This window comes from Zonotrichia leucophrys, chromosome 4 (assembly GCF_028769735.1).
Source record: "Zonotrichia leucophrys gambelii isolate GWCS_2022_RI chromosome 4, RI_Zleu_2.0, whole genome shotgun sequence".
NCBI classification, from domain to species: domain Eukaryota; kingdom Metazoa; phylum Chordata; class Aves; order Passeriformes; family Passerellidae; genus Zonotrichia; species Zonotrichia leucophrys.
This window is the reverse complement of record NC_088173.1, coordinates 64,890,929-64,910,902: the sequence shown is the minus strand read 5'-3', so window position 1 is coordinate 64,910,902 and position 19,974 is coordinate 64,890,929. Positions and strand designations below refer to the sequence as shown.

The following is a 19,974-nucleotide window of genomic DNA, read 5'->3' as shown; positions in this document are numbered from 1 at the left end:
GACAAGCTTTACATAAGCATCTCAAGCTATTTAAAGCAAGATGTTTACTATTTCCAGAACACAATCTGAATGAACTTCATGAGCCAGCACTTAACCTACTTTAGCCAGTGCAGCCCTGACTCACAGGGCAGGCACCCTGTGAGCTTAGTGAGGGACTTGATATCACTTCTTTATCTTGTACATGCTAAAACAGCAACCTGGGAGAGAGCTTAACAAAGGGAGCAGCTCCTTCCCTACACTAATCACAACAAGAATTCAGAGAATTAAGAAGAATGCTTCTACATTTACTTAAACTTAGTGAGGTCACAGTATGGCTAATACATAAACCTGTCCCCACACTAACCATTACAGTAACCTCAAAGGTCAAAACCCAGCCATTGCCTGGCAGTTCTCAGACTGCAAGAGCACATTTTGTTACCCTGGCTTACATAACTAAATAAAATAATTAGTATTACAGCTCACCCTCATAGCTATTCACAACGGCTTCTACAAACTGGCCCACACAAAGTGAAACAAGTAAGTGGATGTAGAGATTGCACAACAGAGATCAGGAGTTACCAGGAAAGTCTCTAATAAAAGCAGCAGCAATCTGACCCAAGTTCACTTGCAACACTGCTGATGTGCTCTGCCCTTTATTAAGTACTGCCTTCTCCCACCCTTCACATACCCACCCCCAAAATTCACCTCTGCTTTTGTATATGTTTTTAAACTGCTGTTTTAACCAACTGCTGTTGGTTGAAATCACTCCCAACTGGTCCTGCTGCTCATTCTCACATGTAAGTGATACTAATTTGGCTGTTTTGGTCAAAGTTGATGTATTTGACTCATTTGTTCACACTCACCCTGTGAGAAACCCTCATTCCTATACAGAGCCATTACACTACTATCTGCAGCATAAAGGCAGTAGTCATAACGCAATTTTAACTCAATTTACTTTAAGGATCAAAGTTATCCAAATGTTTTGCCTGCTGACGAGCTGAAACTTCAAGAAAGACTAAATCAAGCATTCAGGTGTTGCAGGTGATGAAGAACTGCTTACAAAAATTAAATTGTTGCCTAACACCACGGAGGTCCAAGACATAGGATTGAAAAAACTGATTATCAATAGAAAATAGCTATCAGTAGTTGTCAGAGCTCGAACCACTGATGCACACTGGCAGGAGCCAGGCCATGCTGGAGGAAGTATCACATTGCACACTCATTGCTCCTGCAGCCCTAAAGCAGCTGCTCTGGCTGGGCAGGGTGCCAGCTGCAGCTCTGACCTGACCTGGTGTGGCATTTAGGAGCTCTCAGTACCAAGAAAACCCAGCAGTAGAAAATCCAGATGACTTTCAAGCATTTCTAAGAAAAGAAGCGCCCTGTACTAGGAAAGTACAGCTTCAGTCCCTGAGTTATTTGACTGTTTAAAGACCCTTAAAACTCTTTATTGTGTTGTCTTATCAGTCTAATGTTAACTAATGCATGAGATGCCCCAGGATTCAATAGCTGAAACTATTACTGATGTGGATAAAGCCAGGTATTTGGTGTTAACTACTTAACCAGACCAAGCACCACTTCACAGAAAACACAAACAGTTTGGGATTTTAAAGTATGCTACCAGGATTATTACTTTCTGGAACCTCATGCCACCACACTGGGGGAGGAGTAACACAAGAATGTTGAACATCAGAAAGACTTCAAACTACAGTGTGGTGTTTGATCTAAAACAGAATTAAATCTCACTGTCACAGTAAAACTTGCTTACACACCAAAAAACACGTGCAACCTCTTGGCTGCTCTTGCCTTGTCGCACCTCAGGATCAACTGACATAACTCACCAAGCAGAACGCTGGAAAAAGCTCAGCAGTTCCCACTTGAGCAAAGAAACATTTCTCTGCTCCAGCTGCAGTTAGCAGTCTGAACATCACCCTGGGTCACTGCGGGCAGCCTCAGACAGAGCGGGTTTGCTGCAGGAGAGGCTGCTGGCCACGCTCAGCATCTCCACACAGCACGGTGACAGTGACAGTGCCCGCTGCCAGGGAGGGCTGGCACTGCCCGCTGCAGCCAGCGCCTCGCCTCACTCCTCTCTGATCTGCCTGTGAGCAAACGCTCACGGGGCACAGACACCGCTCACGGGGCACAGACACCGCCTGCCTTCTGCCGCGCTGCAGCTCCGCTCCTACGGCTCTCCCTGCACACAGCACTGAACGGACAAAGCAACTGTGTGCCTTCGGGGGCTGCAAACAGCTAATGCTTTTGTTATCTTGTCCTACAGTCTTTTCCACTTGTTTTTACAGCTGTCTTCATGTCCTAGAAGGTCTGATGTTTCACAAGTTTGGATTTTCAGCTTCTAGTGCAGAAAAAGATCCTTCCCGAATTTAGCACTACGTGAGAGCTAAGCAGGCCTGTACAGCAATCTGCCTGAACGCTTCCATCTCTTTCTGCATACATGAATCACTCACTTTACTGGATATTAATGTAGCATTTTCCACCAGAATTGAAGGTATGGCATATTCCTTCCCAAGAGGGCATGAAAACCTAAACCAGAGGGGGAGTGAAGTGTGAAGGTCTGTGGAAGAATAAAACAAAGTCAAAGTACACAGAAATAAACAGTTTATGGTATTCAGAGCTGCCTGCCCAACTTCTTTACCTCTTCTAAATAAAGGTGGAAATCAGAATATTAAGGATGCAACAGTGGAAGGAGCAAGCCAGGAACAAGGACAAAAATTGAGGCATGGATAAATTAATTATCTGAATTTTCTCATCAATGAATTCTGAACTTTAAAAGCAATGACAATGGAAACTTTACTGTCAGAATTACACTTTTGATTTTCTAGCACTAATATTTATCAAATTAATAGGGACTGAAGCAACAACCAACAAGTACATTTTCAAAACTCAACTAGCAAAAAAACCAGTTCAGTAATGGAAATAAGCCCAAAACAAAAAACCAACAGCAAAACAAAAACAAGAAAATAAAACACACCTTTCATTCCCTTCTGCCTCTAAAGCTTCACCCAACCACAGCTATTCAAGATCTTCATTCAAATGTAAGAACCCTTGCTTCAAGCTGAAGTAAACAAATCCTTTAGTGCTGAAAAATACTGATTTGAGAGAATTCCTTGTGAGAAGCCTTGTGTAACTTCAGCAAGTGTTTGTGCAAACCTCTCAGGACACCAGAGCATTGGCAGAAATGTCTGCAGCCCCAAAACTTTCATCTTCAAGCAGCTGTAGCTCCAATATACCACCTTCAGATCTATCATAAATCATATCTGCCCCATGTTAACTTCTCCAAAAGCACTATTATCTAACTGCTGACCTGGTTTTGAGCAACCACTTGGTAAGTTGAGCTTTTTAGGAAGATTTGAGAACATCAAAATATTTGCAGTAAAGCTTAAAACAAAAATCCTTAAAAGCACTTGTTTTCAACAGAGGTCTTTCACAAACTGACTTGGAAGTGAATTTGAATCACAGAAAAAGTATTTTTGGAAACAATAAGGAGCCATCAAGATACATGAAAGGAAGGTCTGACTGAACTTCCCCTAATGGAAGCCCCGATCTTCACTGAGCTCTATGCAGATGCAGCCCATCTTGTGTGACACTTCCACACAAGCTCTCTGTACTATTAGCTCAGGACATGGTGCACAGCAGTCATTTTGCTTAAGACCACAATGTAAATTTCAAAGCATATACATCTGCTAGGATTTGGGGCATGCAGAGAAGGTAAGATAAGAAGACTTCTACAATAAAATGGGTAAGCAAGCTGACATTCTAAAAACCCTGATATTCCTTGGAAACTTAATTCAATTTTTGCTTCAAATGTTTCCAGTACTTGCCTCATTTTTCAACAGATGCTTTCATTAAGGTTTAGCATGTTTGGAAATTGATGTATTTCCAAGCTATAGTTTGTGCCTTGGATTAAACCACACAGTAGTATCTTAATAGGAAGATTCTACTGAAATAACTGGAAAGAAAGCATCAGGTCTTGACACTGCAGAATAAACTACTCATCATGAAATCATCACTTCAAAAGAGTCTTACAGGAAAAAACAGTCAAGACTGGCTAAATATTAGTGCATATACAATTCTGCAGCAATTCTAAACAGCCAAAAAACTTCCTATAGACATGGGCTGTAACAGGTTTCCTCCATACACACTGCTGTATGGATTATTTAAAAGGTGTAAGATCTGAGCAACTGAAGCTATTCAGTGGCCTGAAATATTGCATCTCCCCTCCAGAGCTTGAAGAATGCAAGCACTGAGCCTAGCAAAAAAAGGGGCAGGTTTTCAATTTTACATAAAGAAACCTGCACCAGACCACACAGGCAGTTGAAAGGCAAATCCAATAATACTTCTGGTCTAGATTAGCAAACTAATCCCAGCAGTGATTAACACAGAGAAACAGGTAAGATCTGATTAGCTAACTAGCAAACTTGCATCTTAGCCAAAACTCAGAACACTGTCTAGTCATACCTAGAACAGAACTGATTATCAACCTTATCAGTAACTACACAGATTGCTTTACCCCCACAGCTCCACCAAAAATGTTATATTTTTAAAGAGGAAAATCCTTTAAGACATAAGGAAGTTGTTTCACAAAAGTACAAGGGAAGGACAGTTGTCATCATAGAGACTTTTACCCAAGTGGATATAAATCAGTTAGCATCAGACAGTTCCAGTATCTATCTGACTGGTATTTTGATATAAAGCCTACTAATACTGGGTACCACACACTGCATGTTTTAGCCAACACTGTATCCTATTCAGCTTTTCTTTTGCACAGTGCATCACATAAGGGACGCTGGTGCACAACTATGTTCCTTCCTTACAATTTTACTGCTGCTTTTGCAAACTGCCTCCTCACCACTGGCCATAACAGAACTATCACACAAACCTTCCAAGCCTGCTATCTACTGAAGGCAGTAGGGTTATATTCACAAGCACAAAGTGTTCTCTGACCATAATGTCAGATTCAGTTTTACATTTTTAACTGTAGCACTCAACTCTGTTGATCAAGAAACTCCAAAGAAGTGAGTTCTGCTACATGCATTTGTATTACATACAAAGTATAGGCATGAACTGAAGTTTTCTAGCTCTTGAATCAGCACCTCTGATGAGGAGGGAAGTACAACTCTAAAGAAAATTCTGGAGTAAAACACCTCTCCATTGAGCTAGAGCACCTGTAGTTGCCTTATTAGAATACTACCTCTTTCCAACTGCTTATTTGAAGTTTCTTTAGTCAATCCATTTATACAGGGGTCTGCTTGCTCTTACTTAGCTTCATAGAATTACTCAAACCAAGGGAAGTAAGATTACTCCGAAATTATTGCAAGGGGGAAGACAGTGGTATCAACTTTTTCCTACCATGTCTACTCCATTCCTCATGGCGTCCTTGCTTTTCAAAAAGCAAGCCATTTTTCTGTGGTCACTACTTTTAAACATCTTTCCAGAGCTCCCAGCATTCTATATGCTTCCAAATATATTCTGTATGCTTCAGAACATCAGAATATATTCTATATGCTTCAGATCTTGAAGAACTGGGTTTCACAGGCAGAACCTAAGTGGCATTAGGGTACAGCACAAGCATCCTGCTCTCCTGCCAAAGGTGACAGACCCAGGGCACAAGCACACCTACAACAACTACAAATTAGCACCGCTGATCTAGGAACACCCTTTCTGCAAGAGCTCCCATCCCACAGTGAGCAAAGCAAAATCTCACCCGTGTCATTTTAAAAAAGTCTAAGGATGGCCTGTTCCATCGTACATCCTCCTCCCGCCTGCGCTTCAGCCGGCTTTTCTTCTCGTTCAGCACGCAGGGCTGCGAGCGGCACCTGAGCAGGCCCTGCCGCCGGCTGAGCTCGGGCGTGGAGGTGGGAGTGCTGCTGGCTGAAGGCAAGAGGGTCCCCGTCTCCGTGATGTGCTCCTGCGAGAGGGACAGGCGGCGCCTCGGGTTAAAGTCACAAGGGCCGCCGGAATTCCAGCGGGTGCTGGAGCTCGTGCTGCCCTCGCTGCTGTCCACAAACCCGCTGCTGGCAGAGGAAGGTCTGGGTACCGGAGAGGTGTTGAAGCTGGTGACGGTGAAGACGTTGTTTAGGGACAGGATGTTCTGTGGCAGGCTGATGCTTGTGCTTCTCTGCAAGGTGGCACTTCCGTGGCTGTTGCAGCGCTGCAAGGTCGCGCTGCCGCCGCTGTTACAGCGTCTCTTGGACACAGGAGTCCACACCTTGGAGCCGCCGGGCTTCCAGGGGGAGCGGCAGCGCGCCAGCTCGTCGGGCTCCGACAGCGAGCGGCAGTGGCGCTTGGTGGGCGGCGCCAGCGGCTGGCCCGCGTTCTCGGTGAGGTTCAGCTCGCTGATCCAGCCCGACACCATGGACGCGCTCGACGCCTCCTGCTGCCACGGCAGGCTGCCATGGCCGGCGGCGCCGGCGCTGAACGGGCACGCTGCGAACGGGTACGCTGAGCTCCGGCTGCTGTCCGCCTGCACCGGGTAACCGCCATTTAGAGCTTTCCAAGGACTGTCTTCTGAAAGCAACACAAGATACAGGTCAGAGGTGACAGCAGAAAGAACAATTCGTGTTAAGCCTAGTCTAATGTAAAGCCATCGAAACCATCTTTAGAAGGATGAGCCATAAACACTCAGTTCCTAATCAAAATTTCACACTATAAAAATAAGTAGAAAATTCAAAAACACAAAGACCAAAGTATTTAATCAGGAACCAATGAGGCATTCCAATATATATGTACCTTGCTAATACATCTTCCTTTACACCAAATAACTACAATGGTTTTTTTTCAGTGAGCAACACGACAGTTTCCTACTGCACAGTACACACTACAATTAAATCAGACTAGTGAACAAGCTCAGGTACAAACAAAACAGATTAACAACATAAGACGCTGTTGAGAACACAGATTCTTGCAAGAAGCCATCAGGGAACTTTTTATTTTTTTATGCAAGAGCTGGATAATCACTTCAAACTGCTGTTCTTCATTTAGCTCTTATGCTTTTCTATCAAAAACACCTTATTAAAGAAAAGTTCCAAAGGATGTTCACATTCACTGCTCTGAAAAGCTTTACTTTAAATTAAAACAGTATAACGTTAAATCAGACCGAAGACTGTTGCTCCCCCCCTTACATTCTGACTATAAGAAAAAACTTCAAATCTTAATTTAATGCAATGCATAAAATAAAGTATCCCTTAAGAACCCCCTGCAAGTCTTGATGAGAATGCAGACACAGTGCACAACTTCTCATCTGAAGTGGCGAGGCTGGGTTAAAAGCAGTCTGCCAGTGCAGCCTCTCGCTCTTTTGTGAAGCGTTTCTTTGAGAACATTCTGCACATTTTACAGCTGTTCCTCCACATTATACAATGAAGTGTAAGAAGAACTACAGCAGACTTTGGATTTGCAAATTGAAAAGCAGCAAAACTGTTGGCCAGCTAACAGTGCTTCATGCTTGGTTAGAAAATTTGCTAATTTAAACCAATTAGCCAAATAAGTTTCACTTATCCTGGCTTTAAAGAAAGAGCATTTAAAATACCCATTTTTTCCCATACATCTACTTTAAGAACCTAGATAGAGCCTAAACACTGAATACTAGTATATTCTTATGCTTGATTTTCTAAACTAAGTTTTAGAGTAATAAACAGCTAAAAGACTTGCTGAGTAGCTTTAAAAGTTGCAAACCCAAATAGTTGTACATGTTCCATGCCCAAAGTATGTCATGGATTATCCTGTTTATTTGGATCTTATTTAAAGAACACCCTATTGTCTCAAAATCATTTAACTGTGCAGACAGCTGGCCTATTCAAACATGTTTTATTAGAATTCCTCTGTCCTTCCTCCTCCATTCTTTCAGATGGGTACAACCACATACTGTGCTTTGCCTTAAGCATGCAAGCTCTTCAACGCAGGGACCATCCATAATTCAATGCAAGTAAAAGAGCCAACACAATGGGGTCCAGCTAATGTATGAAACTCCTAGCATCTACTGCAGGAGAATTTCCTAGCTGGAACTCACCTGATTTTTTTTTTTTTTTTTTAATCCTTAGGAAGCTTTCTTCCAGGCTAGGAGACTTATTTAAAAGTTTAATGTAAAAATAAAAAGTCAAGAATCTGTGTTTTAATTGTTTACATGGCAGAAGCACCTAATAATTTAGTCTGGAAAACAGGTCTAAGATCAGAGTCCAATCATTAACTTAAATCCACCAAGTCCACCATTAAACCATGTTCCAAGTGCCTCATCTACAAGTATTTTAAATACCTGCAGGGATGGTGACTCCACCACTGCCCTGGATACCCAGTTTCCATACTTGAAAACCCTTCCAGTGAAGAAATTTCTCCTAACATGCAATCTAGGCCTCCCCTGGTGCAATTTGAGGCTGTTACCTCTTGTCCTGTTACCTGCTATTCAGGAGAAGCCCTTCCCTCATGCACAAGACAGGTCACCTTGTTAAAGAATATTGAGTTGGTCCAGCAGGACCTGCCTCACACAAAGCCCAGACTGACAGGCCTGCAGCTCCCAGATCCTCCTCCAGGCCCTGCTGGCAGGTGAGCGTCACATCAGGTGCCCTCCAGTCCCTGGTACCTCCCCAGAGAGCCAGGAGTGCTGGTTAATGCCAGAGTGGCTCAGTGAGCCCCATCCATGGCTCCCTCAGTCCTCCTGGGTGGGTCCCATGCAGCCCCACAGCCCTGGGTGGGTCTGAAGTGATGCAGCAGATCTCTGACCATCTCCCCTGGGATTATGGGGTCTTCATTCTGCTCCCCATCCCTGTCTTCCACGTCAAGGGGCTGAGCACCCAGAGAACAACTGGTCTTACTGTTAAGGACTGAGGCAAAGAAGGCACTAAATACCTCAGCTTACATCATCCCTTGTCCCTATATCCTCCTTGCATCCAGTAAAGGATGGACATTTTCCTTAGCCCTCCTTCTGTTGCTGAAGCATTTACAGAAACATTTTAAATTGTGTTTTATGGCAGTAGCCAGATCAGCTTCTTGTTGAACTCGGGCCCTTCTCATGGTCTCCCTGCATAACCTGACAACATCCTCACAGTCCTCCTGAGCTGCCTTCCTCTCCCTCCAAAGGTCACCTCTCCTGGCTTTTTTCCTTAGCCTTGAGCTCCAGCCAAAGCTGTCTGTTCAAACAGGACAACCATCTTCCCCACTGGCTCATCTTTCAACAGCCTGCTCCTGCACCTTTAACATTTCCTTCTGAAAGCACATTCAGCCTTCCTGGACTCCTCTGCCATTCAGGACTGCCTCCCAAGGGACTCTGCCCACCAGCCTCCTACTCCTGCCCTCCACAAGTGCCAGGTGGCGGTTCTGCTCATCCCTGCCTCCTCCTTTCTCCAAGGATCCAAGCCCAGGCAGCCCCTGATCACCACCAGTCCTTCCCTGTTTAAATCCAGCAAGGTCTCTCCCCTGGCTGAGCTCGCTCATCAGCTGCACCAGGGAGTTTCCTTCCACAAAGTCCAGGAGCCTCCTGGACTGCTTCCCCCCTGCTGTATTGTGTTTCCAGCGGACATCTGGTACCTTGAGGTCCCCATGACAGGGCCAGTAATTGGGAGGCTTCTCCCAGCTGCTTACAGAGTACTCTGTCTGCCTCTCTTCATCCTGGTTGGGTGGTCTATGGCAGACTCCCACCAGGATATCTGCCTAGTTGGTAATGCTGTTTGGACAAAGCACCATTTGAAACTTCTCACAAACCAAGATTCCCATTTTATGAGGAATCCCACTGAGCAAATAAAGGTCCTCCTTGCTCAGAGAAAACATAACATGCAAAATTTCAACTCCATGCCTTAATAAGGCAGTACAAAGTTCACATATCAATAACTGGAACTCTTCTTTTTGCTAGATGAAGCTTATTCTAACAGGACCAAGGGGGAATGAAGGCAAATAACACTTCTATGAGGGCACTGGACTTCAGCTTCAGGTTTGCATCATGCTGGATGATCTGTGTGGCAAAGAATATAATAAGGTGTGCAAAGATTTCTAGCTGAGCAATCTGAAGATGTTTAACATGAAAAACAGCATTAGTGTGCTTCTGCACACCAAGGCAGATATTGAATAAAAAAAAAAAAAAGTGTTACACGGGCTTTTTACTATGCAAAGCAGATCACAAGTACAAAACTAACAACCAGCTATTCCCAGTATTGTTCAAAGACCAGCTTAAACCAGCAGGCTCTACAGCAGCATGCTCCATCCCCCTCACCTTATTTACAAAAGAAAGGCTGCTTGCTATACCAATTACCTCAGTAAAACACAGCTAAGGTTCCTGAAGAACTTACCATTTATTTCGAAAGGGAACAAGCTGCCACTTTTGTTCAGCTTCTCAGATGAGTACTGAAATCAATCAGAAAAAATAAGTTTTAACTGTGGAAAGAGTCAGCATTCACTTCAAGGAAACTGCATGCAGATTTTAGTTTTCCTATATGTGCAGTTAACAATGCCTTTAAAAGATGGGGTTTTCCAATGTAACTTGAAGAAATTCCTGAACAGCTGATCTTTATAAACAAGCCTCTGGCACTTAATCATTTGTAATGTTTTCTGATATATTGCTAAGTATCAAACTGTTTCAAGAGTTACAACATTAGCCCATGCAAATAAACTGGAAAATTAAGAGTGGTAATTCATCCTTAATGAAAGAGCTTTGATCCAATTCTCATTTCAGCAGTGAGGAAATTACAATCTGGCAGCTGGGTTTCCATTTTCAATCTTAAGGCTAGAAGGCAAAACACTTCAACTAAGGGACAGGAATAGCTTTACCTAAATTAAATATACAAGGTCTTGAAGTTCACCACCATGAACACTGTTCCAATCACGCTTTATTAGTATTTTACATTTTCTTATAATCAATGCAGCGAATTTATTATTTTTTATTTCTTCAAAGTAGAAAAGCCATTGAAAAATATTTTTCCTATCATCAAAACATCTTTGGCAGACTGACTGCTTTTTAAATCTCAGTTTATTGGTGGAAAATAACATAACAGGCATGCTTAAAACAAGCTCTGTGTGTAAAGGCCTTCAATTAAGCCTCATCAGTAGCATCTACACAGACAAGTTTGTAGCTAATTTACCAAAAAAAATATTACTACAAAGGCATTCTTAATGGTCTAGATTTCTCAGACAAAGCACAGAGCCTGCAAATCCAGCATCCTATAAAAGGAGCTATAAATAAGTGGCTCATAGCTCCATCAAGCCAAGGCTCCTTAGTCACTCCCCCACCACCACCTCAGGATGGAGAGGAAGATTGCTTTAAAAAACAGCAACACACTTTATGTGAACATTGTTCTTTGTGTATAGCCAGAGAAGACAGCATTGTACATACACTTCCTTTCCAGATACAAAGTCAATTTTTAAACAAACATCCTTGGGCTACAAAGCCTTTTCTTTGTGTTTTTCTGTAGAGCAGCACATAGCACTAGTGACAACTTTATATCCTTGAGTCCCACAGAGACAAACACTGAGCTGTGGTAATATTCCCTTGGTGTTACTGTTTCACAGGTAGGAAATAACAGAATAGATTAAAGGATACCAGAGCAATGAGATTTTTCATCTTATTTTTTTAATCAGCATCTACATATGAGACAAAGCATTTCATTTTTACTTTGTAAATACATCTACAGATGCATTTATAACCTCTTTTTAAAGAAGCTACTCTGAGTAAACAGCAGAACCCCAAGTTTAAATCTCCATTGGATCTGCTGTTAATTAACAATTTAATTTTTATTAAATTCAATTCAATTCAAACTCCAATTCAAACCATTTGAAGTCTGCAACTTCCCAGTTCCATGGAATTCACATTTTAAAAGCCAGTACCCATCGTTTACTTTAATCAGGTACCAGCTTCATGTGAAACACAAGAGCACATTAAGGTAACAGTGGTTACATTTCCGCCGTCTCTAAGGGAAAAATGGACAAATTAGAGACTTAAAGATAAGGTCTTCCACCAAATTCTTCCTTTCCATCATTTCCCTAATAAAAGGCAATACCAACCTATGCAACTATCAGACAGTAGCTACAGAAAACGTTTTCATAACAAAATTCTGCGTCAAAAAGTCTTAGAGTTGATTTATCCTGAGCCAGATGAAAAGAGTAAGATGAGTTAATATGGGCATAATAGTTGGGGCTGTTTAAAAGACTACTTATTCACACAGGCCAAGATATTCAATACCCATAAGGAAAAGCGCCTCAAGGACAATCTCACATGGCAGTTGATACTTAGTTTTTACAGTTTTCAGCCAAATGCATCTTTAAAAAGGTTCTCTCCATGAATGTCCAAGTTATTTGATTACCTGTACTTTTACCACCTTAAAAAGCCTTGTCCATCAGTTAGAGACTGAACTCCTTTATCTCTGACAACTGCAGAGCACTGAAACCATCTGCCAGGGGGCCCATGGAAAAAGCAGGATCACATACACACAGACCATGTGTCCTCCAAAGAACTGCAGTGTTCTCTAACTCGGAGAGAGCAACCCTGTCCTGCCAGCTCTTTCTGACCAGGCTCTGGAGAAGTCAGTGCTCAGTTCCATGGCAAAGCAGACACATCTCCTCTGCCACTTGGCATCTCTTACACAGACTCCTCCTAAGTCGCAAAAAAAATTCTTTGCCAATTCTTTGGAGATTCAGACCAAAAACTCTAAGAACATGACATGTGACATCACATGCTGAAAGGGAAAGTAGGCTGCACTATTTCCAGCAAAAGCTCAAGGCACTGAAATAAGGGTTGAGTGACTAAAAGGACAGTAAGTAACAAATCTCCTTTACAATATATGCTTGGCTCTCTATAACTGAAACAAAAATACTTGTAAACAGTGTCTGCTGGTGTATTTTAACTACCTCTGGAAGCCTAAACTTGAGAAGACCTTGTCAGGCTGTAAATTTTTATAGGAGGGAGGATTTTTTTTTAATCTATACAGCACATGGCACAAGTCCCACTAGATATTACTGTAACAGGGCACTGAACCAGTTTATCAGCTCTCCTGGGCTGGCCACACTCTACCCTCCCCCAGTCATTCCCTTTGTGCTAGGAGCTACCTGAAGCTTCCTCAATTAATACTTTATTCTGATTATGCCTGAAAAGTGCTTGCAATTGCTGAGAACCTTGACAGGGAAGTCTGCTACCCTCTGTGTGAAGGAAATTTTCCTTAGAATAAGGCCAAATTATTCAACAAGGTCACTTTCCTGAAGAGGAAACACATCCATCTTGCAACTACTGCGTTTTGAATAGATGTTAAAACATCCACAGAGATCTCATGCCTCTGGAGAATTTATTAGGGAAATAATGGCATATTCTAAGATAAACACATGAAACAATGAAGCTACAAGTTTCACCTGAGGTTAGAATTGTTTGCTTCATGCCAAGAAGTGGATCTACTTTGAAATGCCTGTTCATAAATAGAATCTCTTTTGTGCAGCTGGACAGACTGTGTCCAAAAGGAAAGGAAAGGTGTGGTACAACATTTAGGACAGTGCTGCAAGTTTCAGTTGGTTTTCTGAATCTTAACAGCTGTTCTTTCATTAAAATACTCACTCAAAAAGACACCTAGTCTGAACTGAGTAAGTGCAAGAGCTGTGCAAATGAAGATGACAATGAATTATAATTTACATCACTAATTTTAAATGTTCTTTGCTAGCAGAAGCCAACTGCAACAAAAATAATTCTTGCTATTCTTCTACACTCCAGTGTACTGCATTAAGGACTTCACAGCCTGTGCTATCCCTCCTCATTACACTCAGAATGACAACTTCATCTTCATACTTTTAAAATTAATGGCTTTAATTTCAAGGCTTTTTTTTCCCCAGTTTCCAAGTACATTTGAGTTCCTCCAATTTATCAGCATCCTTTCCAAACCACAGGGAAGCCATTGTTTATCATTCAAATACTAATTTAACCACCACCATACAGACGTGACTCAGTCTGAATAAGCCATGCCAGACCTCTGTTTCTCTACCAAATACCCTCCAAATATGACTGGATATGGAACAGTGAGGAGGAACACTTTGACCTTTTCTCAGGATGCAAAGAAGTGATTAAGTCAAGTCGTCTGACCAGTGGCCTTTCCTCTGAGGAACAGAGTCTAATTCTGCATCTTTTAACATAAATAAGACTCAAAAATTAAAAATAACAAAACCCTACATGCCTGCAAGGGGTTTTACTGTAAAACTTGTTCCTTCCACAAATCCTTGACTGGCAGTGCTAATGCTTCCTTACTACCACACCTTGAAGTCTTACAGCTGTCACTTCACAAACCAACATGAGATTCTATACAGCAATATGAAAAATACACAAGTTTAGTCAGAATACAGACAAATCCAAGACTTTTGAATTCTATGAAAGTTCTGAGAGTTCAAGGGACTAGAGACCAACTATCTGATTTAGGGCTGCTGTCAACTCATGGAAGTCACAATGTGCTCACAGAACTTCTCCTTTGTGAGGTAGAGTAGAGCAACCAGGGACACTACTTTGTGAGCTACAATATCCAAAATGAGGAAAAAAGCTTGGGACAGGCTCCCTGCTTCTACAGCAAGTCACTCAGTCATTTTCCTGAAGGCAGGTGCAGGACAAGGCTGTACAACATCACTGAGCATGCACGGGCTGAATTACACCAGCTTGGAAAATTAGCATGCCATTTGAGAGAGCAGTAAAAAGCTGCAGCCAGTATTTTACAACATAAAAGAGAGGTACTTGGTCACCACACAGCTTACACAAATGAAAAAGTGTACTCTGTCCTATGCATGTTGTCTTTGTGCCCAGTTCGGCTGCACAGTACATGGCTTTGAAAGAGCCATTCTTTCTTCTTTTATAACCCTCATTCATGAGCTGTATAACAGAACAGCTTTTCCCCAGCTATTTTATCTACTTGTGCCCAGACACTTGTGCAGATGCACAGTAAAAGGTATCACAAAACTGATAAGGTTTAACTACATTAACCCAGGCAAGAAAAGTTGGTCTTAATCCTCAATCAGCTCACAATGAGGTTCACCACATGGTGTCACAGAACTTTGTGCCAGCACAACTAACAAAAGGTGCAGCCAAGATCACTTCAGAATTGCTCCAAACTGCTGCGATTAGAAGAAATTACAGCATTAACCTGAACTTCTTGCCAAAAAGCCTAAATGTGCCAGCAGTGATACCAGACTATCACCAGCAGTCTTTTTCTCTTAGTGACATTTAGCAATTGCCTTCGCCAGTGGAAAAAGCACACTTTTTTTATCATCTCAGGCTCTCATTTTAGTCAGGAAGCCATTATTTGCTTCCATGAATCCTCTTTAGTAGGGAGCAACCTACCTGCACACTTTTATTCACGCTTGCTTCTCTACTTCCACACCTCACTCTGCAATTTCCACACTTTTTCAGGGTGCAATTGTGTACAAACCGAACCTGTTCCTGTCCTCAGAACCTATTTTCTGTAGAACTAAAGCACTTACAAAACCAATTACTTGACAGATAAAAGGAGGAGAGGAACAGGAAAAGGCTGAGGACGAAACAACTGATGAGGCATCATGTGCCATTTTCCGCTCTACTTGTTCTTTTTCATGCTTTATTTTAAGTCCAGATAAGGAGAGGAATAAAAAACAACCAACCTACAACACATTACAGCCAACACACTCCTGCGCAGACTCCACACAGTGTAAAAGCAGTAATATGGCCTTCTCTACTATTAGAGGTCTGTGGTCCAAAACTTTCAGTGACTTCTGGTAAAAAGACTGGACATTGCAAGGTGCTGCACCATGTTTGTCACTAAACACTGCTACTGGCTCTAAGTCATTATTGGCTCACAATCAGGCCCCAGAGTTTAGTTACAAATGATGACTTTGCCAGTTCACAGACACAGCAGATTCTCCTACAAACCGCATGGCCCAAATGCTTCATCAAACCAGACAAAATAAATGCGAGCTAAGCATGCACTTCTGAGAGTGAACATAACTTCAACACCTTCAATCTGCCTTTCAAGAATAGCACATATTTAAGGGGAAGGTGAAATTAAAGTAAAATAAATTACTGGAAGAACTCTAAATGGACCTGCTACAGTTTTGAAAATAAAGCTGCTTGATTAATGTCTACTGTTACATATCCTTACTGGACAAGGAACTGCATAGATGAGAACAGCAGGTGCTTGTGCACAAATTCCACCACATGCAAGGTATACTCCACCTGCTTTGGGCTCTTGAAATCAATAAGGAAGCAGTTCAGTTGTTTAAACAAGTTACAACACAAAATCTAAAAGTAACTGACATACTTCAGGTCCAATATTTGACTATTTTAAAAAGTATCAAGACTTGAGTTGAGCAACACCTTGACATTTAGTTAAGTTCTCTTGTGTCCCGCTGGAACATTGAAGTTTGACTTACAGAAGGGTGCCACTGTAACCAAAGTCAGTAAAACAAAATTAGTACATTCCATACAGAACATGGTTTCAGGGTTCTCAGGTAGGCACCTAGAACTGACAAGACTTTTCTGCATTACTCACTCTGGAGTAGCTATTTCATTCACAAGGGAGATATGAAGAGAATAGATTCCTTCATGCCTAAATTGCATGTCTGAGTCACACAATGCAACCAGAGATTAAACCAGCAAGAATAACACTATAAACTACAAAGTTTTTCAGTGCACCAGGCATCTGAGACACTGAAAAAGCCAGGATCCACTCTACCAGGAACAACATTCTGGTAGCAACCTGACTTTTGGTTTAACTGTATTTACTTGATGATCTGTTTTCCTTCTGCCCAGTGGTGATAGCTACCTACATGGCAGTCAAGGATTGTTATAAGTAAATACTCTTGTCAGATATAAAGCTATCATACCTGGTCAGTATGGAGTGAAGCACACATTTTTATGGGTTTACACACATTTCTATGGGTTGAAGTTTTCATTTTGCTAGCAAAAAAGGAATCCTGAGAAGCTTGGATAATCCTTTTCAGTCATTAGATGAGAACACTATTTCATGAAGAGAAATGGCTTTTACTATTTAAAATGAAGTAGCAAGGTTAAAAAGATCGTAAACTAAAAAAGCAGCACTTCAAAAATGGACTAAACACTAAAGATCCACTTTTCCTTCCTATTACAACTCTCACCCAACCTTGCAAACCAGTTCTAACTCAAATAGATGAATTCTGGCTGATCTGCATTGTTGAATAGGTTATGCAGTTGTGAGTTACTCAGCATTTCACATTTATTTCATGTTGTTTTGGTAGATCCTTACCAGATTAATATTGTATGTTTTACAGGTCAGATCATCCAAGCTCTGGTTCTGCAGCTTTTCTGTTATTAGTGTTACCATGGTAGTTGTTCCTTTTCCACTGCTCACTCAAGTGTTGGAGGCTCTTCAGTCTCTTCTTTCAATACTCATGAGCCATTTCTGTTTTGGTCTAGAATCTTGAGATTTATGCTTCCATCTTACTGCCAAAGTTTATTTCCAAATGCTGTCAGTGTATCATGTCTGCTTTCCTGTAAAATTAGATTAGAAAAAAAGGAAAAGGTCAGAAAAATTCTGGCATATATATTTAGTATTGTAATAACACAACTCTTATTTGGACTGTTCCCTCATGCAAATATATCACTTTGTGACCAGTGCTGATGGCCTGGCATTGCAGATTACACATCTCTACTCATGAAAATACTCCTATTTGAGATTTCACTGATTAAAATTTCAGAAATGAGATGAGAGTCATTAATGATGCAGATCAGAGTATACTGTTTGGCTGTTTCCTGCTTCTACCTAGGAGTTTAATCCAAGGCAGAGGGAAAGCTTTCCCTCATGCAAACTACCGAAGCCTAAGCCAGGTATATTGGAACAGCACATGACACAGGCACGCACTTACCCACCCAACCGTTCTGCATGTTTAACACTATTTGGCATGTTAAAGCATTCTACTGTATTCTTTCACCACTAATCCCCTCTTAAAAAGAAAAGTGAAGCAGTGGGTAACAAACACCATACACACATCCCAAACCCTCAGCTACTTTTAATATCTTGCCCTGTGTTTTTCTCAGCTTTTTCTTTAAAGGTTCATTTTGTTACCTGTCAGCAAACACCAGATCTGGTAACCAGGACAGATTCCCATAACACACAAAAGTATCGCAGACAACAGCTTTGATATCTTTATTCTCTGAGCAGTCATCTCAATCAAAAGCACTGGGTTCATCAGCTCTCTCTTTTTATCTTAAATACCCTCTACATATTTCCTCTCTCTAGTAGCCTGCATTAACCATTCTTGATGATTTAAGCTGGCCAAGCATGTTCAGGGACCACTTATGGGATATGAAGTGGGACGAGATCTTCATAGAGGTATTTCCAAATTTAAGCATGAGGCTTTGGGAAGGAACATTGATGCTACCAGGACTGTAAGTTTACTTACATTTCCTAGTTTTAATATCTACAGTTTAAAAAAAGGCAATAAATTATTTTCAAATAACATTTCCACAAAATATTGCCTCTTCTACACTACTAATTAGCTGTTTAAATAACCAGTAGTAGCAAGCAAAAAAAGCAACTTGAGGCTGTGAGTCAAGTTAAACCAACTTAAATCTAGGATATTAACATTAGTAATGGTGATGCTAGACTATCTTTTAAACCTGTTGCCTTTAAGTACATCCTCAAATATGCTTTTATATGCTAACCATGCACTGTTTCACCTTCACAGCAGTCTGCTACACACCAGCCTCCCTCAGCCTAAAAGTTATCCCATAAATGTAACTTCTGCCCAACTTTTGGCCTTGTTACTATATCTATCTACATCTTTTTTTTTTTTCTGTAAGATAGAATGCTTAGAAATGCTCTTCAACCACAAATGCTACCCAGATAGCTTGAAATTCAGCTGGTCTGTTTTTACTTCATGTGCCCTATCTTTCAGAAAGGCACACAACATGAAATATTTACATCTTGTTCTGAAATTACAGGTAAAATATCTTAAAACCCTCAAGCTCACACACTCACTGGTAAAGGTGGCACTTACACTGTTCAATGTGAGCAGTCAATGCAAAGTGTGGCTCATGAAATACTGAAGCCAAGTTTGAGGGCAAGCATGTGAACACAGCAGTATCTAGAGCAGCACAATCAAACATTGCTGTGCCCCTTTTAAACCTGGTGGAGTTTAAAGTAAATCTGGAAATCCAGAACACAAGTCACAAGAAAAGCTGCCTGGAGGTCAGATGTTGTTCCTTTACAGGTTGAAAACATACTGAAGAGCTTCATAACTGGTGCAAAGACTTCCAGATCCATGTTCAGGATCAATGTCTCCATTAGTGAGAGGCTACTATTAAGAACCAGCTGAGAAGTTCAGCACATGTTTAGTTACTTCTATTAAGAAGGGCCATAGAATTTGTGGGTTTTTATTTCCCTCAAGCAAAAAAATCAAAATCCAGTAAAGCTACTAAAGATGGGAGAAAAACTAATCTGTAATCAGTTAATCATATTTTGCTTAGTACTTCACATCTTTAAATGTTTCAGTGCAATTTTCAGTCAGTTTAATACAAGCTAAAATAAGGAGAGACTAGACAGAATGACATTAGACTTTAGTTAATGAACCAATTGAATCCAAGGATAAAGGGAAAGCAAACGAAATCACAGAAGTACAGCACTTTCAGAATCATGCTGAACGGTATTAGCCACATTCATAAATCCTATCAGCCACTGAAATTAATATTTGGGCACTGCAACCATTCAGGCCCTTTCTGACACCATGGGACCCAATCAGCTCTGAAACACAGGCAATGTGGAAACCCCCCCCAAAAAGGTTTCAGTTTAGCAGCTCACACAAAAATTTTTCAAATGGAGACATGCTCCACTGACAAAGTTTTATTTTTAAGCATGGGGCAGGGACAAAAAGGTGCTAATAGCCTGAAAAGCTTTCATCTATCTGCTCCCACTTTCTCCTGCTCCCCATCACAAGTAAATTCCATTTCTCAATATGAAGCACAACTCTGACAGCAGGGCTTGTAGTTCACATCAGAAGCACACTTCACAAGTGAATTCCCTTCTCACCCTTCTTAAA

The 19,974-nt window shown here is 41.3% G+C and overlaps 1 protein-coding gene across 1 annotated transcript in view; it reads right to left on the bottom strand.

Annotated features, from left to right (window-relative positions):
• The window catches only part of FAM53A (family with sequence similarity 53 member A), a 69,544-nt gene that overhangs the window by 31,817 nt on the left and 17,753 nt on the right, over window positions 1-19,974 (bottom strand). The window contains exons 2-4 of the mRNA XM_064711956.1: window positions 17,184-17,428; window positions 10,266-10,320; window positions 5,699-6,501 (exon numbers count right to left, since the gene is read on the bottom strand). Of these exons, the coding sequence (XP_064568026.1) occupies window positions 5,699-6,501; window positions 10,266-10,320; window positions 17,184-17,261 (936 nt within the window). The 5' untranslated portion in view covers window positions 17,262-17,428. The remainder of the gene's footprint in view (window positions 1-5,698; window positions 6,502-10,265; window positions 10,321-17,183; window positions 17,429-19,974) is intronic.